Below are 25,181 nucleotides of genomic sequence, written 5' to 3'. Positions count from 1 at the left end.
TCCGACTGATGAGAAAGCTGCGGTAGAGACAGGCCACACGGGCGGAGAGGAGTTCAATTCGGGGCATTCCTCTAAGCCTTACTCTGTTCGCTGCTGTGGGAGCTGCCGTCAGCCGACCCCGAAGCAGTTTTAGAAAAGTTCAGTCACGTTCTCCTCAGTGAGGAAATGCAGATGCGAGCAGAGTTCTTTTTGGCTGATGCTTATATTGGTTATTCAATATTATGAAAATCAATTCTAGTATTTTTAATACTTTAAAAATTAAATACAACTCTGAGATTTTAAAAATATTTTTCAATAATTCTGACCTTCAAGTTTGACAATACATCATTACATAGTTCCTGACTGCTCATCTTAAGCTTTGCAATGGCTGATGAAGTAAATGAAAACGCTCTCATTATGTAAACGAGTGACGCCATAGACCGTTTGTTCAGTTTGCCGCCCGACCGGTGACTGTTGGAAGCCCGCTGACCGTCTCGGTGCCGAGGCCTGGCCTCGGGGGCTCCCGTGCTGTGCCTGTGTTCCCATCGGTCTCTTCCTCTCTCATTGCCTTGGCAGCCACAAAAGCGGACGGATTTGCACTGTATTTCCTTGGCGAGTGCAATAATGTAAGTATCTACATTTAGATTTTGGCGCCCTAGTTAAGAGAATGTTCTAAGCTTTTTAGAAGATAAACTGTGATGTTAACAACGTAACAGACATATTGGAATGAAGTGCTTGAAATTCATCTTACCGTTTGTTTCTACATGTGGTGGTTACCAGCCAAGAATTTTACCAGATGGCAACAGTGAGGTGTAAAGTCTTATAATTGGTCGGTTGCTTTGGTTTTGGTGTGTGGTCTACCTTACAAATGACATTTCTAGATGATGGTTTTGTGAAGAAGTTACTTTATCCCTGTGGACCGCCCTTTCTGTACACAATCTGCAGCAGGATAAAATGAGAACAAAAGTTCCGCGTTGTTAAAATGGCAGGTGGTTTTTTGCGCCGGCCGGTGTGGCTCAGTTGGTGGAGCTAGCCGCCTGCACTGGAAGGCTGCTGGTGGATTCCAGGGCAGGGCACCTGCTTGGGGTGGGCGCGGTCCCCAGTAGGGGGAGTCCAGGAGGCAGCCAGTCGATGCTCCCCTCTCACACTGAGGCTTCTCCCTCTCCCTCTCAATAAAGAACCTTTTTTAAGAAGTAGAATGAAATGTGACTTCTAGATTGTTGAAGACGACTCAGAGTTCTGGGAGAGTTTCTAGGAAGTGACTCCCTGAGCTGCGTGGGCCTGGGTCGGCCCTGGCGTGGCTGCGCTGCCTTCCTCGGGGGCAGACCGGCCGTGTCGCTGGTTCACCGGGCGTCCTGCAGAGCATCTCACGGTGTTCAGTTCCCGGCCTCTCGGTGTTGTTGCGGCATTAAACACACACGTTTTAGGAGGATGTTCTGAGCTGATGGTACTTACACTCATAGCTTAAATACATGCAGCTCAGTTATGAATGGATTTGGCACACTCCCGCTGTGCGTTAGGCGTGTGATTTGAGGTTTGGCGTGTATTTTTGCAGGTTGGCGTGTATTTTTGCAGGGTGATCCGCAGGGCCCTGTGCCGTTCATGTGACGTGAAACGGGGATGGGAGCGGAGACGCAGGGCTCCGAGGATGTGTGGTGGTCTCGTGAGCACACAGCCGGGCCGGCAGGAAAGCCGGTGCAGGCAGTGCCGACGGCCGGCTTCCCCAGCTCGCGGGGCCCCGCGCCTCCGCAGCCTGGGCGCTCTGCTTTGCAGTCCCCGTTCCGGGCCTGGAAGGGCTTCAGGGACCTTTGCTCAGCCATTTCTGTGTTCCCCAGCGTCTCTCCTGGTGCCGCTCGTGTCAGCACCACCGAGAGTGCTTACTGAGTGGCGTTACCCAGGTGCCACTGCTGCCGCCACCTGCTTTCCATTCCCAGGCCGGCACTTGGAGTGGCTCAGACACTGAAGAAACAATGATCTCACCGTGTTCTGTCCATTCTAAACTTTTATTTCTAAATGTTGGGAGTTTTATTAAAAAGTGAGAATTCCTTTTAGAAAATTCTGGTATGATTGCATTTATTCTTATTTATTGCCGGGCATATGCGCTCCGGGTGGAAGGGAGCCTGCCTCTCCCGACTCCTTCCCCGGGAGCTGCACCTGCAGGGCTGGCCACGCCGGCCTGTTGTCCCCGTGCCACCCGTCTCAGGCACAGCTATCTGTGACCCACCCTGGGCCATTCAGACTCTGCCAAACCCGGACCTGGGCCTCAGCATTCCGGCTGTTCACCTGAAAGGAAGTGATGGGAACCCCAACACTGAGGCCGCCGCTCTGGGAGGCCTCTTCTGCTCAGAGAAAGGACAGTGAGGAGACCTAGTTGGCAGAGGCGGGTAGGGCGGCCGCAGAGGCCGTGGGGTCACAGTGTGTGGGAGCCCCAAGAAGGGCTGGGCTCTCAGAGCGGGGATCGAGATTCCGGACCCATGTTCTTTTTGTATTTTTTAAAAATATATATGTATATATATATTTTAAATATATTTTATTGATTTTTTACAGAGAGGAAGGGAGAGGGATAGAGAGTTAGAAACATCAATGAGAGAGAAACATCTATCAGCTGCCTCCTGCACGCCCCCTACTGGAGATGTGCCCACAACCACGGTACATGCCCTTGACTGGAATCAAACTGGGACTCTTGGGTCTGCAGGCCAACGCTCTATCCAATGAGCCAAACCGATTAGGGCTAAATATATTTTTACTGATTTTAGAGAGGAAGGGGGAGAGAGAGAGAAACATCAATAATGAGAAAGAATCATGGATCGGCTGCCTCCTGCACGCCCCACACTGGGGATCGAACCTGCAAACTGGGCCTGTGCTCTGACCTGGAATTGAACTGTTACCTCCTGGTTCATAGGTCGATGCTCAACCCCGGAGCCATGGCGGCCGGGTGGAAAGTGAAAGCACAGCTGAGTGTCATTCTTAGTTACTCCACTGTGTCTGCACTGCCTGGCCTGTGGGCTCCTTTCTACGCTGACCTCGGAAGTAGCCTCCTCTGCTGTGATGAGAAAGTGCTTTGCATCTGCAGGAGTCAAGCTGTTACCATGGAGATCAGGATCCTCTCACCCTACTCATCATCCACCTTTGTAACTTGGTCGAGGATGACATCACATCCTCTCCGCATTCCTCTGGCTCCTTGCCCTAAACTCCTGAGGTCAGCTGATGTGCTGTGTTCTCTCTTGGTCCCGGGCCTTGCACCTCTGCTGTCCCCACACCTAAGGAAAGCTGTGCCCTGTGCCATGGCGGACCCCTGGGGTGGCAGCAGGGGTCCCAGCAGATGGCAGCTTTCTATGGGTTCCTGGGTCACACCGTGTTACACTTTCCTAATGGCACCTGGTTCCTCTCGGAGCTCAGGGAGGCTGTCATTGCCCATGTAGCTGTGATTTGCGTGGTAGAACATAAGCTTCATGGAGGCGGAGGGCTGGTCTCCTGGGAGGTGAATGGGAGGTGGGGGTGGCTGTATTTTCCCGTTTGTGTAATCGACATGGGGGCGAGGCCCTGGCTGCCTCACAGCCTGGTTTCTGTGGGTGGGAACTGTGAAGTTCCCCTGAGTGTCTCCTTAGCTGTGTCTGCCCCTGCCCTTCGCTCTCACTTCTTGCATCTCTGCTCTCCCATCTGGAGTCCTCCTTCCTCTGGCCCCTGGGATTTCCCTAAACGAGAACCTGTGCTGGAAGCCGTGGTTGCCTGTCTGAATGTGTCTGTTTCACATGCTCTTTAAAGAAGCTGTGTCTGGAGAAAGGGTTCACGTTGGTCTATGTCATCTCTGTAGATTGACTAGATACAGTCACTTTTTGGTTGTTTTCCATTTGTCTGAGTCCTTCATGATAGTGTTTTATCCCCTGGACTTATCTTTTATTTCTTGAAATAGATGAATTATACCTTTTTAATATTGTTTTATATTCTTTCTGAATTTACAGCTTCCTGGCTTTCATTTCTTCCATCTTTTATAGAAAGTGACTTATTTCCTCATGTGTTTTATGTTTCCCATTTTTAACCGTGAATCATATTATTCCTTGGGCCTTTTACATTGGGTGTTTTTTAAAAAATATATACTTTTATTTTTACAGAGAGGAAGGGAGAGGGATGGATAGAGAGTTAGAAACATCGATGAGAGAGAAACATCGACCAGCTGCCTCCTGCACCACCCCTACTGGGGGATCGAGCCCACAACCAAGGTACTTGGCCTTGGCCCGTATCGAAACTGGGACCCTTCAGCCAACAGGTCATGCTCTATCCACGAGCCCAACAGGTTAGGGCCACAGTGGGCATTCTTTAAGCTCATGGTGCAGTTTCTTTCCTAGAGGCAGGTTATGTATTTGTTTCTTTTCTTAAAAAATTATTTTCTTTTAAAAATATATTTTATTGATTTTTTACAGAGAGGAAGGGAGAGGGATAGAGAGTTAGAAACATCGATCAGCTGCCTCCTGTACACTCCCTACTGGGGATGTGCCCGCAGCCAAGGTACATGCCCTTGACCAGAATCGAACCTGGGACCCTTGAGTCCGCAGGCTGATGCTCTATCCACAGCCAAACCGGTTAGGGCTGTATTTGTTTCTTTAAGCTCATGTTGCGGTTTCTTTCCTAGAGACAGGTTATGTATTTGTTTCTGCCTATCACCCGAGGAAGGCGTGGCCAGTCCAAGACCATTTAAACCAGATCATCTCCTTGAGTTGTTTTCGTTCTACAAAGCGGTGTATGGTCCAGTCTCCGCCCACGTGACGCACAGTTACTTTTCTCAGAGGAGAGTTCCATTCTGGCTCCAGCAGTAGATGCAAGAGGCTCTGGTTTCCGGGTGGGGCCCTGCGGCGGTGAGTGTGTTTGCCCTTCAGCCTCAGCTGGGGCAGCCCTTTGCTGGCCGTGGCCCCAGGCAGGGTCTCCCATGAGCCTTCCCTGGAGAGGACCAGGCTTCCTCTCGTCTTCGGGTCCCCAGGCGGCTTTCCCGAGGGAACGTCGAGATGGCGAGCTTTGGTTGCTACTTCCAGTTTGGGGTTGGCTTATGTGCAGAATCCCTGTCCACACTTCCTTCTCGATGGTTGTGGGTCCTCCTTCCTCCTCAGCCCAGCACTGCATTATAAAAGATCTACAGATTTTTCTACACCCGCCTTTACATCATTTTAAAGTTGTTCTTTTCAGGAGCATCAAATGATCTCATCTGCCATATTGCTTGCAACAGATGTTGACATACTTCTGCAATGTAAGCCAATAACCCCATAAAATAAAATAAAACACTTCTTTGCACAGATGAGCAGATGCATGTATATTTCCTTACATTCCTTCCTTTTGCACATGAAAGTTACCATATACAAAGTTTATCAATGTTTTTAAAGATTGAATATGGATTTTGAATCATAGTTAGTTAGAAAGCTTTTCTTAAATAACTTACTTTGAAAACAAAATGTATATGCTTTGGTGACAAAATTACAATATACAATCTAAATAGACTGAGATAAAATTTTTACGTGTAGATCAATAAGTACCATGGATTGAGATAGAGATGGAAGGAATTATAAAATTCTTATACTTATAAAAGTATTCTTTTTTTTCATGAATGAGAATGAGTCGAAATAATTTTCTGAAATTGATGTATCAAGAAACATAATTTTAAATAATATTTAAATATATCAGAAGTTTCAGTAGTATAATTAAATATCTGCATTCATATTGCAAGAGAGGAAAAATGTAAAGAAAACACAAAGTTACAGAAAACAAGCTAAATAGCATTAAAACACTAAGAATAAAACATCAAATATGATTATGAAACTCATTATAAAAATATGTCACAACAAAATTACAAGTAGAATAGGTCCACCTATTAAAAGAAAAAAAAATGTAAGTCAGGTTAAACCCCCCCCACGGCTTCCTTCTGTTTTGTAGAGGGACATGTCGACAAAGCAGGCCCAGTGGAAAAGGACCTTTCAGCTGGAGCACCTGCTCCCGAGAGATGAGAGGAGAGAGGGCACGTGCCACGAGGGCAAGAGCAGAGCTGAGCTGGAGGGAGAGGAGGATTAGGCTGGAAAAGGAGGTCACCTGATTCCTCGAGGGCTCAGTCTGCAGTGAAGGTCGAGCTCCCCGAAGTTTACACAATAAACATTGGAACATTGAAATTGATAACACAAAACAGTCACAGAAAATGGGCAGAAAATGCAGGCATGTTTTTAGTTGCTGACAGATCAGAAACGTTACATATCTAATTCAGTATCTTATTTTAGGATTTACCAACTTGGGGTTCCCTTTCTTTAAGTCATATCCTACATTGATGTATGTAGCCCCTATTTAAGAAGTTCAGATCCCCGTAATGGCCGAAAACAAGGAAATTAAACCTTTCTATTTAAACATTAACAATAAGCCCAGTTACTCTTTGAACAAAGAAAAGAAAACAAATATAGTGAGTGGAATATTTGGAGAACAATGTTGATGAACTTGGATTACAATATTGCTAAAGTTGTGAACAAACTTAGCTCACAGTGGAAAATTCACATCCTTAAAGTATTAAACATTTTTATTCATTTTTGGAACATTAATAAATAAAAATGTTTAATACTTTAAGGATGTGAATAAATAATATTCAAAGGATATTAATAAATAAGAGAACAAAAATAAGTGGATATATTGCTCGGACACGTTTTTTACTGGGCTTGATCACACCCTGTCCTGGATACCAGAAGCACTGTCGTCAGTTAAAATCCCTGCCTCTTGGGATTGACCAGTTTAACCTATGGATACAGAAAAAAAAATCTGTATACACACGGAACTCCCAAATACTTTAAGATAAGCCACTGTTAACCTAATTAACAAAGAAGAGAAAACCATTATATATGCCTAGTAATTTTAAAAATAACAAAACAGTGGTTACAGTGAAAATACGAGAGGGTACTTGGACTGATAAAAGTGAAAGTCTAAATAAAATGGACAGTTTTCGAGGAAACTGAGTTACTCTATTTAATGCAAACAATGATAGAAAACGTAGACCAGTAAGTGGAAGACATTGAAAACAGTGCTAAAATAAGGCTTTACTAAAAACTAGCAGGACGTTCATTCAACACACTGTTTACATAGGTTTTCACAGGAGTTTGATTCTGGAGGCAGATTTGGTGAGTGCAGTTCACCGCTTGGTGACTTTGACAAGAGTCTCACATTTTCTAAGCGTTCATTTAACCTGCATTGCTTAAATGTTACGAGAATGTTATTCATTCATCATCCCACTGTAAACACCTGCAAGGCACCAGAAAACGCTGCTACATGCAGGACAGACAAAGGCAAAGAACAAGTCCTTTCTGTCATCAAGGCACGTGCAGCCAGAAGGGAAACGGGGAAATCCACACTGAATCCCAGCACGTGGCATTGAAGTCATCAGGGAGGAGCCCGCGGTGCCCCGAGTCCCTGCATTGGATGGGGTGCTGGGAGTGGGTCCATGAAAAGCAGCTTGGCTGATTGGCCCTGTTGAGCAGAGCTTGGAAGACCTTGCTCAGGAGATAAGGGGAAACAAAGGCCTTTTGGGGCAGAAGAAGTGAACCTGTGGGACCTGGGAGCTGGGAGAGGAAGTAGGTGCCGCTGAGTTCCGGCCAGAGCAGCGCCTGGCACGTCACTGCCAGGTGCTCCAGAAACGCTGTGGGACAAAACCAGTGTTTCCACGATGAAGATGGGCTCAGTTCACCCCTCAGTGGTCTTACAGTTCTTGTCTTCGATGCCTGCTCACATGCCCCAGCTGGTTGGTACCTGGCATGCCTCATGGTGTTATCATTAGTGTGCTGGTGGTCTCCATCAGAGCTCTTTGTAAAAGCTGAACGCCTGGTAGAGTCCAATAATACATTCAAAGTTTTTAATACATCAAGTAAGTTCCTAGATAGCTGTTCGCCTGTTGGTTTTAGCAGCCAGTTTGGAGCCAGTAGTTTATAGTAATTATGTGACTTTTTCAGTTGTGCAATAAACTTTAGAAGGTTTATTTTTAAGAAATGTGCGAACAAAGTCACCTACTTCCAGTTCCAGGTGGGTGTGAGCTCCTGCCATCTTCATGGACCCAAGTTCATTTACTACCTAGCGCCATCTAGCGTCTCCTAGGAAAAATAACGGCCCAGCTAAATAATTTTTCATCTTAAAAAAGTTTCTGAGGTTTAACTGGTTGTGAACTAAAGCCTTCCCATAAAGTGAAGTTTCATGAATAAAGGGACCTTTGAATTGCATATGGAAAGGAAAATGAGAACAAGGGAAGTAGAACTGCCAGTTTAGTTGGTGGTAGCGAATCACACATTCCCGTTTCATTAAACATCAGGTATTTAAGATAGATTGTGAGTCTGTTCTGTTTCCCACTAAATCGTTTTTTCAGACTTGCTTTTTTATCCTGTTTTAAGTATGATGTGAAGATATTATTAAACCCATTCTTAATGCGCACAGAGCAAAGTCATCCAAAATGACAAGCAGCCAAGTCAGCGCCGCGATAGTAAGTCAGAGCGGCTCGCAGGGAACTGCCTCTCCGTCCGTCCGGCCCGGAAGCTCCTCGAGAGCCGCCGCGCCTCGCGGGTCACCTGCAGTTCGTTTCCTGAGCCCGGCGGCGGCGGAGACGGGACAGGCCGGCATCTCCTCCTGATGAACTGCCCAGGGCTTGGGAAAGCCCCTGCTTCGAGCTAAATATACCGCGTCCTGTAAATTTCTGCCTTGAAATCATCTCTTCCTGTTCTTGACTCCTGTTTCTGCGCTCCGCCCAGTCTCGGCGCACACGGAATTACTGCGAGGAGAGGCAGTAGGTCTAGCCAAGGCCTTGCCGCCTCCGCCATATGCAAATAGAATGATCCCCACTTACAGACAGGGATTCTGATTCCTGGCCTCTTTAAAAAGAAGTGGGGCCCTAACCGGTATGGCTCAGTGGATAGAGCGTCAGCCTGCGGACTCAAGGGTCCCGGGTTCGATTCCAGTCAAGGGCATGTACCTTGGTTGCTGGCACATACCCAGTAGGGAGTGTGTAGGAGGCAGCTGATCGATGTTTCTCTCTCATCGATGTTTCTAACTCTCTATCCCTCTCCCTTCCTCTCTGTAAAAAATCAATAAAATATATAAAAAATAAAAATAAAAAAATAAAAAAGAAATGGGGTGCAATTGTTATTCATCATCTTCTATAGAGCAATGTAAATGTTCAAAATCTTTAACGTGTGTAACTTGTATTTAAATACTTTAAAATAGAAGCACTTAAAATATATTTTCACAGGCACATACTCAATAGCCAATACTACGCAAGCACTGCCCTGACTGAGGTAGATGCTCTTGTGAATGGAAATGTTTGTCGCGGAGCTGCCCCTGCGGAAGGTGTTGTGTAAGGCAGCCGGGGCGTCACCCCTCCTCTCCCTGCTCCCGGTCGGGGAGGGGCCAGGTGTATGCGGCTCACTTCCTTGTGATTATAGATGAGATTTTATGCGAAAAAGGGGTCTCTGACATTACAAAGCTTGCAAACCACTCAACTAAGAAGTTAATAAACACACCCAACTCCTGCCTTTACCCAGAGCCAGCTTAGGGGTGGCCTGAGCTCAGAGGGACGTGTTTGGCGTGAGAGGTGGTCTGATATTTATGCTCCAGGCCTTCCACCTGGAAGTCCCAGCAATCCAACCGAAGATGGAAGTCGGTTGGGAGACATCCCCTGAACCTCAGCGGTTTTCACACAGGGTGTGTAGTTATTATATATAGTCATGCCAGGGTGCTGCCCCAGCGCCCAGGGGATGCCCATAGGCGAGCGATTCTGATTCTGGTTTAGTAGGTAGTTCTTTGAAATATGATTTGGTTTAGTCAGAATAGTGGATCATATTTTTAAAAACCTTTATTTGAAAATGATGTGAGAACTGGACTCTCCCACCCAGTCAACTGACGGGCAGGTGCCTCCAGACGTGTCCAGAACTTGCGTGCAGAGCAGCGTCTTTACCCCTGTCCTGCGCGGCCGTCACAGGCGTGTGGCGGGCGGCCTGTTCACAGAGTGGAGGGACTGCGTGTGAGATGAGACAAGGCTCTGAGAAAGCAAGGCTTCCAGGAAAGGGACGGAGCCGCATCCTCTGACCGTTGTTACTGACCCGCTGGAGGTCGGGGCCCAGGCTGCAGGGCGGGCGGGCCTGGTTCTTGTCAGACACCATCTTGAGCCCAAGGACAGCTTCCTATTTTTTCATGTCATTAATTTGTAGATACCAAAATAGGCTATTTTAAGAGCCTTTCTGTGCACGTTCATTCATTCAAGTCCTGCATCTCGCCTGTGCTGTGTGCGAGGATGTGAGAGTTTCAGCTCAGACGCTCCAGGCTGGCCCCTGTCTGCTCTTCCCAGCGCCCAGCCTTCTCGGGATTGTCACGAAACGCCAGGAGTCTCTGCCCCGTGCCAGGGCGCACGAAAGCCTACAAACCTGTTCTTTCTTCTCCCAGAGCCTGTGCGTGTTCACGCCCCCTGGCATCAAGGAGGGCAGACCCCGGCTCATCCCCGCGGGGCCCATCGCCCAGGGCACCACCACCTCCGCCTACGTGGCCAAGTCCCGGAAGACGCTGCTCGTGGAAGACATCCTTGGGGTACGTGGCTCCTCACTGCGTGCCGCCCCTTGGGGTGTGGGGGGAGGTGTTAATTAAGAGAGAAGACTTACCACGTCGATGGTATAATTTAAGTCATTTATTAAAGCATCAAAGCATGACATAGGTCAATAAATGAATTTGTATGTGAACAAAGTTTTTGTGCTCAGAAAACCATGTCTTAAACACTAAGTGCTAGATTCAAATAATTTTTATTTGAACATATGCCAGTTAATCATAAAAATGTATATTTATCCTCATGCAGACTAAATGGTAGCTGTCTGTATGTCACATCCTAGCAGGATATGCATGAATGGATAGCCATCGCTGGGGGACGGATGACCCTCAATTTGGGTGTCACACAACAACCACCTGCTATCCCCATGAGTCTGGACGGGCCCTCCTGCTGGTCTGGGCCGGGTCTGGCTGGGTTGCTTACACAGCTGCCATCAGCTGGCTACCACCTCGGAGCTGGTGGGCCTCAGGTGGCCTCGGCTCTCCAGGCGTGTCCCCCACCTCCCAGAGGGGGCCTGGCATGCTCTTACGGTGGCGGCCCGGGTCCTAGAGACATGCCTTTGAGGTTCCGAGTCTGTGCTCCCATCACATGTTCTGCCCTCCCTTTAACCAGAGCGGACCCTGTGGGTAGACACAGTTTTAGGGGAACTGATGAAGGACAGGTACAGGGACCGTGACCAAGTGGAGCCCTCCAGGTGACAAGTGCACCAACAGGTTTTAGGTGCAATCCATTTGCTCTGGAAAACTAAATGAGATTCACGAAATGTGGGTTTTAATTGTGGTTCCGCCTCTAACTATCTGTATGACCTTGAACAAATCAGGTAACTAGTTATTTTATTTAGGAAAAGAAAACGGAAAGTAGATTTCACTTTTAAAAAGTATTAAAGATACTGTATTAAGATACTGTATAAGTTGTAATCTGAAAATGCTCTATTGTATATGCAAACTTTCAAAAGGTTTGGAAATTATACTAGAGGCTTTTGAATAGTATTGTTATTACACTAAAGTTATTTTATGTTAGAGTCCTTGGACTCTAGCTCTTTTAATCCATTTATTTTATTTTTTATCCAAAATGAAGGGAAACAAGGAAGCACTTGATTCCATTGTAAAGGAAGGAGGAATAGAAAAGAGAAGTCCTGTCCGTATTTGATGCTTTGTGCTTGGCAAAGCATTCACTAGTATATACTAGTAAGTGTAGCTTTGTGCTGTCCTAGATTCATGAAAAGCATCCCGCAGACAGCAGAAATTGAACAAGTAGAATAAGTTTCTTGATATTAATTCATTTGAGAGATTTGGCTAAGCTAGAAAATTATTAAATTCAAAGAATGTTTTTTGATAAAAAATTGCCAATTATTGGATGACTTGAATATTTAATATCAGTCTTTGAGGTTCAGGTAAAATGACTATCAAGAACATCCAATTTTGTGTTATTCTAACATTCAAAATAAAAGAGAAACATTTACTATGTAACTTCTTTCATATGATATTTATATTTGAATTTTCACTTGTGACATTATACTTAACAAACCATTACAAAAGTTCTTGCTTATGCATGAGGTTGATGTGTGTGAGTGTGTTGAGCCCTGCTCCACAAAGGTAGGCTCCGAGCTGGTTTGTGCAGGAGCCACGCTGCTGACGGCTAGCGTTTCCTGAGGCACGGCCGATGGGGGCCAAGGTCATTAGGGTTTTCCTTGAAAAGGTCTGCTTGTTATTGATGGTAAGTATGAGGTGATTTCTTACAGAAATAAGGGTCATGACTACATTATTCCATTTATTGTACTGAACTTACACCTTTTCCCATTTAATTTTTCAGGATGAACGATTTCCGGGAGGCACTGGACTGGAATCAGGGACGCGGATCAAGTCCGTTCTCTGTTTGCCGATTGTCACGGCGATTGGCGACCTGGTGGGCATCCTGGAGCTGTACCGGCACTGGGGCAAGGACTCCTTCTCTCTGCGCCAGCAGGAGGTGAGGCGGCGGGGCTGGGCTGGGCTGGCCTCGGAGGGCTCAGTCAGCGTCTCAGTAATGAAGGAATGAATAGTTGAAGCCACAGTTTGCTTTTGATACTAGTACTAATGATTTTTAAAAAACTTTTTTTGTTTTGTGGTTATTTAGAGAGGGGACTGGTTAAACTGGAAATTAGGCATTTTAAAGTGAGAATCCATTGAAACAGTAAAAGTAGGAGTACGTCCTATTGTAAATGAGACAAAGCAGTAGCTGACTCCGGAGAGTGCGCGCATTCTGGAGGTCCTCACGTTCTCCTAAGGATGGCAGCTTCCTCCGGTCCGTCCTGTGTGAAGGTGCCAGCACCAGACCCACGTGGAGGGCAGTGCATTCTGTCCCCATTCGCTGAGCTGGAACCGGCTCATTAGTACATTCATAAAACGGCAGCGATGCCTGCCACACCCGGGTACGCCAGCCTCCCTCAGCGGCTGCACCTGTCCACTCCCTGGGTGGCACATTCTGCCCCCACCTGCCCCTCCTCCTGCACTAGCCCCTGGAGCAAGGCTGCAGGGCTCCCAGTCAGAGCCTGTGTGTGTCCCCGTCCTTCCAGCTCTAGCCCCTTCTGCAGGGGGTACCTCCAGTGTGGCCTCTCAGGCGGCCCCCGGAGCGTGTGCTCACCGAGGCTTCCGTCGCTCCCGGTCCCCGGTCCCAGTCCCTGGTCCTCTGCGGCCTCCATCGCCAGCTGATGCGCAGTGCACGCACTCGCTCTCTTTCTCGCCTTTTCTTTTTTTCCAAATAAGTTTTTACTGATTTCAGAGAGGAAGTGAGAAGAAGAGAGAGAGAAACATCAGTGATGAGAGAGAATCATGGATTGGCTGCCTCCTGCATGCCCCACACTGGGGATGGAGCCTGCAACCCAGGCCTGTGCCCTGACCGGGAATTGAACCATGACCTCCTGGTTCATAGGTCAACATTCAACCACTGAGCCACGCCGGCCCGGCCGGGCTTTCTCTCCTTTCCTGTCCCCACAGCCAGCCATTCTGTGTCCCTGTGCCCTTTCTTCAGCACCGAGGACAGTGCCTGGCACCTGGTGGACACCTGGTAAATACTCGCCAGGTGAATGGGTAGCACAAGAAGTAGAATAGTTAGTAATGTGAGAACTCTTCAACAAAGTTTTACAAATACTTCCTCATTTTAGAGTTGCTGTTAGAGGCTATTCAAGTTATTTTATGTTAGAGTCCTTGGACTCTAGCTCTTTTAATCCATTTATTTTATTTTTTATTCAAAATGAAGGGGAACAAGGAAGCACTTGATTCCATTGTAAAGGAAGGAGGAATATAAAAGGGAAGTCCTGTCCATATTTGATGCTTTGTGCTTGGCAAAGTATTCACATGTGCAGTGACCTCAGACAGTGTCCTCCACGCTGTGGGCTGGCCCACCTGGCTAATGGCGGCTCTTTCCCCTTCCTCAGGTGGCGACAGCGAACCTCGCCTGGGCGTCGGTCGCCATCCACCAGGTGCAGGTGGGTCCCTGTCCCACGCTTCCTGCGGGGGCGCTGGCCTCAGCCGCGGGCTTTCTGTTGGCACCTTAGCGATGATGTTATTTCTAAAACCTTCATCTATGCACTTCCATTTCCTTACTCGTTGGCTTACCTACGTGGCAGTTATTTTTATCTACTTATATACAGTTGCCCGTCATTTATGCAATCTAGGGTATGTGTCCTATTAGAACCTTTGTTTCCCTCGAAAGCCCAGGCTCAGTCTCCTACTGGTCGGAACATGGATGTTTCTCTAACTCTGTTTCCTAAGTTAAGGCATCCTCTCCACCAAATGGTGTGTGAAACATAAACATTGAATTTCAGACCCGGGTTCTCCAGAAAAGATGCCCTCGTCTACACACTGCAGCTTTCGTGGGAACTAGACTTGCGAAGCTCAGGGACACGCGGGCTACAGTTCTGCGCTGTATCTTCCGCCGCTCCTCCTTGTGTTTTGTTTTCTGAGTCCCCTTCAGCCAGCTCGGCTCAAGGTGGGACCAGGGGATAGAGAGAACAGTCCTAAGTGTGGGAAAGTGGGCTGAGGGGCAGGACTTCGGACCTGACACGAGAGAGTGGGTGGAAGATGTGTCCACGCCAGTTTCTCAAGCGCAAGGGGTTTTGAAGAGCCAGCGGCTCTGGGGGCCGAGCGCCTGGACCGGATGCTGGCTCCGCCCCGCAGTGCTCGGGGGTCTGAGCAAGGCTCTGGGCTCCTCCTGCCTCAGTTACTCAGTCAGCCCCTAACCTGCAGTGTTCGTGGGGATCAGATGAGGTCATAGGTGTGAAGTGCTTATAGCACATTTAAGCCTTCAAGAAAAATGAGTTGTGATTGATAGTATTGCTACATGATAAGCCAGCGACTGTGTTACACCTTTTACATTCAACGAGGTCAGTAGTATTCTGGAATGTTTACTTGTCAACAAGCAAACACCTTTTGTCCTGATGGCCTTTGTTTCATATGGCAGCTCTGCAGAGGCCTCGCCAAGCAGACGGAGCTGAATGACTTCCTCCTCGACGTTTCAAAGTGAGTGTGCGCTTTAGGGGGTGGGTGCTGCTGCTGCTGGTGACTGCACTGGGCAGGTGGGCGGGCCAGAAGGACTGGGGCACTCTCTCACCCTCGCTCACTGGTTCTCACCCTTTTCACTCCTTCACGCTGCCGGGGAAGGCTGGAGACAGTTATGTGATGGTTCTCGTTTGCCGTTTGCTGTGTATTTCTTTTAATGTATCTTTATTGTTGGAAGTATTATAGATGTCCCCTTCTCCCCCCATCAACCCCCCCACCCCACTCCTGCCCCAACCCTTGTGTCCATGGGTTATGCATATGGTACAGACACAGGGTAGGAGAGGAAATGTTCTAGGTAGTTCCTTCCAAAAAGACCTCTGGCGTTTTCTATAAATACCAGTCAGTGAAATGCTATTGTTACTATTTTAATTTCCCCGTGGACAGTGGCTGAGACAGGATTTTAGAGAAAAGGCCCATCGCCCGAGGCTGGACCTGAGGAACTGCCGGGCGGGGTGGCGGCAGGTCCAGGCGCTTGATGGAGCCCCAGGTGCACAGGTCTTGCTTGTGCTTGCCCTTGAGACCTGAGGCTGCGCAGGTGCGGTCGGGGTCAGGGCCTCGGGGCTCACACGGGGAGAGCGGGCCTGCCTTCCAGGCTGCCAGCAGCCCTCGGGCCTGCCTGCTCTGCCCTCACGCTCTCCTGGCGTCCGTGACTAGTTAGTTAGTCTGAGGTCGCCGCGTCGTGTTACACTTAGTTTCTTCAACATAAAGTTAGAGAAACATGGGATTGAAGGAGATCCTCTTGGATCCCCTGATCCTTGAGATAAAGTGAAACAATAGCTGTGGGGCATGTGATATTATTCAAAACACATCGAAAGGGAAGCCGTTCGGCATCTCTTGTCCATGTGCTTGAATCTCTTGTAAATTTCCCAAAGCCCCGTTCATTCCCTCCTGTGGCACAGCACTTTGCTTCCCCCCTTCCTGGCCGAGCGATCCTCAGGGTGCGGGGCCCTGAGCCCCAGTCTTAGTGTGTTCCAGCTAACGACGCCTTTAAATGAAAGGCGTGGCTTATTTATACGCTGTCCTAACGATGAGCCCATCGCTGGATGTACACAAACGTGTGCTGACAGATGCCTCGCCAACACAGCCCACGCGAGAAGCCTTCTTTGCAAGGACTGTGTTACATCCCTGCACGCCATGCGCACTGGTGGGTCCTCCATTCACGAGGCTGCGTTTTGGTGTGTGTGCCAGCCACCTCCACAACCCTGCCTCGCCGCTCACCCTGCTGAGCGCACACTCACGGTGTGTCCTCGGGGGCCCCACCGGCGTGTTTGTGCCGTTTCTGCGCGATGAGTGGCGTTGATGCCTCGGTGTGGCTCAGCTACATTCGAACGTGCCGGGTTTCCGTGGTAAATTTACATCTTAAGCATATTCATGAGGTGCAGCAAGTTTATTTCCGTGGTAAATTTACATCTTAAGCGTATTCATGAGGTGCAGCAAGTTTAAATGTTTTTCATTTCAGATAAAAATTAATGACAGTGTTACATGTAGTGAACCTAGTTTTATTCCTTCCTAGTTTTAAACGCTACAGACTTCCTGCATCTGTACTTACCAATAAAAGAATTACTTCACGCTCCCTCTGAAATGAGAGTCCTCGGGCTAACGTCAGTAACGACGTTCCATGTGTCTTGAAAATGCTCTTGTGCCTTGTTCCACAGAACGGCAAGAATCAGACACAGATGGTCACGTTTCATTTCAGTGAGGAACAGCGGGGATGTGGCCCAGGGCCCACGCTCTGCGCTCACTAAGGTCACTCACCATTTCCCGTCCTCTTTTGCAGAACGTATTTTGATAACATCGTCGCCATAGACTCTCTGCTGGAGCACATAATGGTAGGTTGCCGCTTGTTTACCAAGGCTCTTCCTTACCTTAGACTCACGCCTAGTGGATGGGGCAATGTTTAAGGTGCCAGACGTGAACGTTTAAAGGGGTGAGAAGGGTCTGGAGGTGCCACCTGGGGTTTTTTGGTCACTTCTATGAATTTTGGAAAAACACCTCAGCGTTTTTCATTGCTTAGTGGTGAGCATGGGAAACATTTATACTTTGAAAACATTGGGCTTCAAATGCCTTTGCATATGTTCTGGGTTGGGAATTCCCGGCCGAGTCTCCCTGACAGGGAGGTCCGTGCTGCTTCCCCTCCGCCGTCAGCTCGTTTCTAGGCTCTTGGTCCTGCCCCATCGACCTGTCTTTCTTCCTCACGGACGTGTCACACTGGCTGGGTTACGGTTGTTTCGTAGAAAGTTTTGAAAATGGGAAGTGAGAGTCCTCCAAATTTGTTCTTCTTCAGTAATTTTTGGTTCCTTGCAATTTCATATAACTTTTAGAAATCTACTTGTCAATTTATACAAAGAATTCCGATGGGATTCTGATAGGGATTGTGTTGAATTCATAGATCAATTTGGCATCTTAACAGCATTAAGTATTCCAGCATGAACATGGGGTCTTTTTCTATTTATTTACATTATCTTAACTTTCCGAATAATGTTTGTAATTTTCAAAGCATAACTATTGTTTTATTTTGGTAAAGTTATTTCTAAATATTTTTAATGCTATTGTAATGGAATTGTTTTCTTAAATTTATGTTCAGATTTTTATTGAAAATGTATAGAAGTAAAATTGGTTTTTGTGTATTGATCTTGTATCCTTCAAATGTGATGAAGTCATTATTCCCAGTAGTTTCTTCAGTGGGCTCTTCAGGGTTTTCTGTAGCGGGATCATGTCGTCCAGAATCGGTGGTGGTTTTACCTTCCCCTGTCCAAGCTTTATTTGTTCCCCGTGTAACTGTCCTGTAGAACCGCCAGTACAGTGTTGACTAGAGGTTGAGAGTGGGAACATCCTTGTCTTATTGCGGATTGTAGAGGAGAAGTATCTAGTCTCCCACTATTAAGAATGATACTGGTTTTTTTGTAGATGGCCTTCATCAGATGGAGCAAGTTCCTTCTGTCCCTAGTTTTTTTTAAGTCATAATTGGGTTTCAGCCTCCACTTTCTCTGCATTCATTGAGACAATGATGTGTTTCTTACCTTATTGTATTGCGATAGCTGAACTGAGGATGTATTTCTGACGCGAAGTGGATGCCTTTCTTGTCGGCTGAGCCGTGCCTTATGGTCTGTCCTTAGATCTATGCCAAGAACCTGGTGAACGCCGACCGCTGCGCCCTCTTCCAGGTGGACCACAAGAACCAGGAGCTGTACTCCGACCTCTTCGACATCGGGGAGGTGAAGGAGGGCAGGCCCGTCTTCAAGAAGACCAAGGAGATCAGGTACACAGGCGCAGGTCCTGCCGCCGCCGCTCCGTGCCTCCCGCAGGGGCGCTGACCGCCTGTCACACTGTGGTATCATTCCCACCAGGACCCGCCTCCTGAAGGCAGTGCTTCTGGGAATGGCATTGCAGTGCCGGCCAAGCCGCACCGAGAAGCGTTAGCGTCCCCCCCGGAAACGCCGTCTTCGGAGGCGGTCCTTTTGGAAATCATGTTGGAAAAACTGACTAGTGCTCCCAGGTAGGTAAAGGCGCTCCCGCCTGGATGGAGGCGGCAGGTTTCCCGTGTCTCGGGGCAGGCGAGCTGAAACGGGGCGCCCACCGTCCCCACCCGTGGCCATCGGTCTCCAAGTCCAGCCGCAGTGGGCGCTGACCTGCAGCGTTGACTTCAGCTCGCTGTGCTGTAACTGAGCAGGCGGCGTAGTCAGTCACGTGACACTCCTGTTGCCTCTTGAAACCAAAGCCGCCTTTGTGCTGGAAGCGGCAGCTTTTGTCACGTACCTGAGCGGAGCTCCGTCCTGTCACAGTCCGAGCCTGCAGGGAGCACTGTCAGGACTGTGTGGGAATCAAACTGAACAGTCAAACTTGGATTCTCTTTTCTTTATGTGCTTTGTCTAACGGCTTTCCACATACCCCTCTAAACGCTTTGGTGGTCACAGCATCCAGGAAAGCAGTGTTGTTGTTCACTAGGAATCGCTGTTCCTTTGGCCATAGTCTGTCCCATGGGGGTGCTAACCAGGTGTGAAGGGGACCGTGTGATCCTGCAGGCACTCACCCACTTCCCCCCAGTGGGCAGTCCTGCTCCAGGCCCTAGGGCAGTGATGGCGAACCTTTTGAGCTTGGCGTGTCAGCGTTTTGAAAAACCCTAACTTAACTCTGGTGCCGTGTCACATACAGAAATTTTTGGATATTTGCAACCATAGTAAAACAAAGACTTGTATTTTTGATATTTATTTTATATATTTAAATGCCATTTAACAGAGAAAAATCAACCAAGAAAATGAGTTCGTGTGTCACCTCTGACACAGATGTTATAGGTTCGCCATCACTGCCCTAGGGGATAGTCCTATATTCCACTTGTGTGGCTGGCTGGCAGGCACTATTGAGGTTTTTAATTGTGATATTGAGGCTGGTTGTTTTTGGGTCAGTCAGCCTGGATCTAGTCGTAGGTGAGTCCTTTCTCCTGCGGAAGGTCCTTGCCCTCCCGGAAGTGCTGGTGTCTCACATGCTGAGGCCGGGCCCTTGTGGAGCCGCGTTCACTGGGCTGGGAGCAGTGAGGGGCCAGTTGACAGGGATGTGTTTGCAGGGCAGCCGCCTGAAGTGGGAATAAAGGGACAGTCGGGCCACCCTGACCAAGCCATCCCTCGCAGATCCCACAGTGCATTCTGACTCCTGCTCAGGGCGTCAGCGTTGCCATGGCCATGCGGGTCACAGCCCAGGAAAACTATGACCTTGAAGCAGCCTTGTTTCAGGCAGCGTTGGGCTCACCTTTCAGTGTCATCAGTGTCATATCCACTTTCTTTTGAATATTTTTAGTGACAGTCATCAGGGTGGAGCTTTATTTCAATAACTAGAGGCCCAGTGCACGAAATTCGTGCACTCTGGGGGTTCTCTCAGCCTGGCCTGCACCCTCTCCTAGTCCAGAAGCCCTCGGGGGATGCCTGACTGCTGTGGAGGTGGGAGAGGCTCCTGCCCCCGCTGCTGCGCTCACCAGCTGTGAGCCCAGCTTCTGGCTGAGCAGCATTCCCCCTGTGGGAGTGCACTGACCATCAGAGGCCAGCTTCTGCATTGAGCATCTGCCCCCTGGTGGCCAGTGCACGTCATAGCAACTGGTAGTTCTGCCATTAGGTTAATTTTCATGTTAGCCTTTTATTATATAGGACTAGGGGTCCAGTGGACAAATTCATGCACCTTGAAAGGAGCTGTGGGCTGCGAGGCTGTGTGGGCACAGGGGCGGGTCTTGGCCCATCCTCTGCGCCCCCACTTAGCCCCTCCTGCCACGGCCCCCAGTCCCTTGTCTGCCAGCAGCCCCGCTCCCACCGCCGCCATTCCCAAGTGCTGACTGCACCAGCCCCGCTTGCACCTGCTGACAGCGCAGAGGGATTGGGGCTGGCGCCAGCAGTGGGTGCAAGCAGGGCCAGTGCTTTCAGCGGGTGTGAGTGGCAGCTGCTGCCCTTATCACCCCTCTGGAGCAAGGGGAGGTGGAGAAGCCTTCAGGGGTGATTGGGACCAGCAGTCGCCGCTTAAACCTGCTGACGGCGCCAAGCGATTGGGACTGGCGCCAGGTGCCGGCAGTGGTGCGAGCAGTGGCTCCAGCGCAGGCTGCAGGTGCAAGCAGGGCCATCGCCAGCAGTGGGTGCGAGCAGTGGGTGCAAGCAGTGACTCTGGTGCCAGCAGCCGGTGCAAGTGCCGGGCAGGACCCCAGTGTGTGGGAACAAAAATTTTTAGTAACCACCAGAGGCTCATCCCGATGACAGCAATCGGCACCCTGCCTTGGTCTGGGGCCCCTGCTCACCTGCTCCACCATCCCTCCATGGCTGACACCTGCCTTGTTCCACATGACCCCCTCGTGGTCAGCACATGTGATGCAACTGGTTGTTCAGTTCGGTTGTTCTGCCTTTCAGTCTATTTGCATATTAACCTTTTATTATATAGGATGATTATCTTTTATAATGTGGAAACTAGTATGAAAGTTCTGTCTAGCCATAGCAGTGCGACAAGATTGTGGATTGCAGACATCTTTGTTAACAACATTTCAAAATAACTGCATGACTGATGATAATATTGTATCAGAAAACTGTATATGAGAGAATCCTCCTATATAATGAAAGGGTAATATGCAAATTGACCCTAACAGCAGAGCCACTGGGAATCACTGGTCACTATGACACACACTGACCACCAGGGGGCAGACGCTCAATGCAGGAGCTGCCCTCTGGTGGTCAGTGTGCTCCCACAGGGGGAGCTCTGCTCAGCCACAAGCCAGGCTGATGGCTGCCGGTACAGCGGTGGTGGTGGGAGACTCTCCTGCCTCCTCAGCAGCGCTAAGGATGTCCGACTGCAGCTTAGGCCTGCTCCCCACTGGCAAGTGGACATCCCCCGAGGGCTGCCTGGCTGCCAGAGGGATGTCTGACTGCCAGCTTAGGCCCAAACCCCCGGGGAGCGGGCCTAAGGCAGCAGGTGGTCATTCCCTGAGGGGTCCCAGACTGTGAGAGGGCACGGGCTGGGCTGAAGGACCCCCCCCCCCAAGAGTGCACAGATTTTTGTGCACCGGACCCCGAATGTGTTTATAATAGAAAATGTTGATATTAAATATCAAAACATAATTATAGACAATGCTTGCATTTTGACTATTTTTAAACTCAACAAATTAGAGAAATAAAAACAGTAGGAGTTTTAAAGTGTATTATTTTTATAGAGTGCTGTATTGCAAATGCCTTAGCATTCCAGTCCTATGTCCTCTCTCAGAAATCAGCCATGACTTGTAATTCTGGTTATATATGTGGTAGGATGTGCACTGCTATAGAGCTGTGTTCTTGCTTTCCTTGTACCATTGATATGTTGCAAATTTTAGCAAATTACTGAACCCAAATGGGCCTCAGTTCCCACCACAGTGAGAATTAACACAGAAGATGTAGGTTGAAGTGTATTGTAAATTATAGTGTACGTTGTCAATACGAAGGCTTGCTATTGGTCATTGCAGGAGAATGCTAATTAATTTTTCAATTTCAATTTGTGGTTCAGTATAAGTTCATATATTTTGAATTATATCTTAAATTAAGGTCTCAAGTGATTACTGTGCAATGTTTTTCTGCTTTACCTTTGCACATTTTATAATAATAATATGATTTAAAATGTGTGAATGTAAAGTGAACCCAAGCATTTAAAGTGCTGTTCTGTTCAGTGTTTGGTGGCAGTTAACGGGTTCAGAGTGGGGACAGCCTCTGTTTAACGAGCGTGCTCCTCTCTCCTGTGTTTGCAGGTTTTCCATTGAGAAAGGGATTGCTGGCCAGGTAGCGCGGACGGGGGAGGTGCTGAACATCCCGGATGCCTACGCAGACCCGCGCTTCAACAGGTGCAGCAAGCAGCTCTTGTCCCCCTTGGCTTTTGCCCTCCTGCTGAGACCCCTGGGCTGAGGCCCCTGGGCTGAGACTGCTGTGCAGCCCAAGCTCACACCCCATCACAGTCTGTCCTTTCCTCTCAGCTCTGGAACTCTTTGCAGCGACCCTGTTATCAGGAGTCAGTGCTTTCAGATACTTCACAATGATGGGCACCAGACCATTAGCGATACCCAGCTAACGGGGTTTAAAATACTATAAAAGCAACAAAAAGCAAAAGTGTGCAGTTAGAAAGCTGCTTGTTTCTGTGGCGCCATCACTTTGTCCCAAGCGCACTCCGATAGCACCTGGTCGTAAGGGCCCACTTTAGGGTGACTGTCCTGTCACTTACAGCTCTAGGGTGACCTGGTAAGTGACTTCATCTCTGAGCTTTAGTTTCCTCCTCTTTAAAATGGTACGATGATGCCTATCTTGTGGTTCTGTTTTTATTTCAAGTTTAGAGGAAATGTTTATACATGTCTGTCCGCTTTGCCTGACTCGCGGAGTGGGCACGGGCACGGCTGCTGCTTCTGTCAGAAGCTGTGAGGGTCGGAGCAGGAGGGCGGAGAGGGTTTGGTTTTGTTCTGTTTTGTGTTTCTTCGGAGAACTAGAAACTGAATCATGTAATAATAAATTTAATAAACCTCTAGAAATTGAGTCTTAAGATTGATGCTATGATTATTAGGGAGTAATAGTTCAGATATTTTGACCAGAGTGTTCAGTTAAATCAAGCATTCAGTTTATTTTAAGAGACACTGAAACGAAATAAACAATAGGAAGTTCTATCAGGTATTTTTTGATTAATGTCAAACATACACAGCTCGTACATAAACACAGATTGTATCTATTCTAGTGATGTGTTTTATCAATAAGGAGTATGCTGAATGTATGCTTTTTCAGAAAAGCGCAAACTCTATTTGAGAAATAGGCACAGATTTCAGCAGACACCTCACAACACAAGCTCTGTGAACGGCCAGTGAACGCAGCCTGTTTGAGGTGAGGGAACATGAACTTAATTGAGGGTGAGATCCCACTACACACCGACGTGAATGGCTAAGATTTTTAAGGTCAACATTAGCGAGGGCTGGCAGGGGTGAGGGACGGGCCGCTCCCGCATTGCGGATGGGACGTGTGATGGGACAGCGCTCGGAAAGCAGTCTGTGGTTCTTGTAAAGACAAGCAGGTGCTGACTGTCCTCGGTCAGCTCTGCTCCGGTGTCGCCAAGAAAAACCATAACCCCTGTCCACGAAGAGGCGGAAGCCAATCTTCATCGCGGCCTTGTTCACACTCGCCACACACCGGCCGTCAGCCGTTAGTCATGCCCGTGAGCTGGTGAATGGGTCCATAAACGGTGACACATCCGGACCATAGAATCCTACTCAGTGATCAGAGGGCGGGACCCTGCTCCACGCAGCCCCGTGGCCGTGTCTCAGAAACACTGGCCTCAGTGGGAGGAGCCAGGCACACAGATCCCACCCCACTAGTTGCCTAGTTTCACGGCTGCCTCTGTGGAACGGAGTCTGACTTTCAAAGAGTATTTCCTCGACTTCCAAGTCGGCAGGCTTATCCTGAGAGTCAGAGCAGTGCTTTGGGCTTCGCCAGCCACGGCGTCTCTGCTGGGAGCCGGGCAGTGCCTTAGGGAGTGGTGTGGTCTAGTCCACGAGAGTTCCGTGTGCAGACGGGAGGGCTGGTGCGGGCCCGCTCTGCACACCCATGTATGTTTGCAAAGCAAGTTCACCTCATAATGCAGCCAAGGCCAAAGGCACATGCTCTCACCACATTGATTCTAGTTTTCTCTGGATCAACAGTTTGTGTTGTCCCAGTAATGCTGGGTCCTGAAAACGGAGCAATAAGCCGAAGGCCTCTGGTCCTGTTCTGAAAAGCTCTTGAGAACAAAAGAACAAACCGGTTAGAATGTTCTTTGAAAAGGTTTAAGTAGAGCACTTTCAAATGCCATATGGTCCTTGAATTTGGAAGCTAACGGCTCCATTAGAGGTATTTGTAATAGAAGCATGTAATTTGCAAAGCGGAGTTGAGGTTTATGGTAGAATAAGTTGTTTACCTTCTGTTTTGTGTGTGTGTGTGCGCGCGCGTGCACGCGTGTGTGCGTGTGTGTGTGTGTGTGTGGTTGTCCCCCTCCCCCCCCAGGGAGGTGGACCTGTACACGGGCTACACCACACGCAACATCCTGTGCATGCCCATCGTGAGCCGTGGCAGCGTGATCGGCGTGGTGCAGATGGTGAACAAGATCAGCGGCAGCGCCTTCTCCAAAACGGACGAGAACAACTTCAAGATGTTTGCCGTCTTCTGTGCGTTAGCCTTGCACTGTGCCAACGTGAGTGATGCTTTTAAATACCTTTCTCACTACTCAGTAGTAACTTTAAACAATGGCAGTAAAGTGGTGTAAGGGGTGTGTTTTTTTCCATTTAAGTTTTCTTCATTAAATCAAAAACACTAATTCCTGGTGGCTCGAATTTAGAAAAAGCCATGCCTTGGAGGAAAACATCTAATATTTTGCATTTATTTCAAGGTGTGAATCTGTTTTTTAAAAAAACGAAGTTGCCCTAGCCAGTTTGGCTCAGTGGGTAGAGCGACGGCCTGAGGACTGAGGCTCCTGGGTTTGCTTCCGGTCAAGGGCACGTGCCCGGGTTGCAGGCTCAGCCCCAGTGGGGGGCGCGCAGGAGCAGCCGATGGATGATTCGCAGTGATTGTCTCTCGTCTCTG

General features: G+C 48.5%; 1 protein-coding gene across 1 annotated transcript in view; it reads left to right on the top strand.

Moving 5' to 3' along the window:
• Positions 1-25,181, top strand: part of PDE10A (phosphodiesterase 10A) — a gene marked incomplete at its 5' end in the record, with an annotated part of 120,422 nt that overhangs the window by 75,161 nt on the left and 20,080 nt on the right. The window contains 9 exons of the mRNA XM_081094360.1: positions 556-605; positions 10,414-10,554; positions 12,380-12,535; positions 13,983-14,033; positions 15,008-15,066; positions 16,883-16,934; positions 18,222-18,364; positions 22,343-22,435; positions 24,606-24,792. Coding sequence (XP_080950486.1) covers positions 556-605; positions 10,414-10,554; positions 12,380-12,535; positions 13,983-14,033; positions 15,008-15,066; positions 16,883-16,934; positions 18,222-18,364; positions 22,343-22,435; positions 24,606-24,792 — 932 coding nt within the window. The remainder of the gene's footprint in view (positions 1-555; positions 606-10,413; positions 10,555-12,379; positions 12,536-13,982; positions 14,034-15,007; positions 15,067-16,882; positions 16,935-18,221; positions 18,365-22,342; positions 22,436-24,605; positions 24,793-25,181) is intronic.

Source organism: Myotis nattereri, assembly GCF_964212035.1.
Source record: "Myotis nattereri genome assembly, chromosome: 6".
Taxonomy (NCBI): Eukaryota; Metazoa; Chordata; class Mammalia; order Chiroptera; family Vespertilionidae; genus Myotis; species Myotis nattereri.
This window is presented reverse-complemented; position numbering and strand designations above follow the sequence as displayed.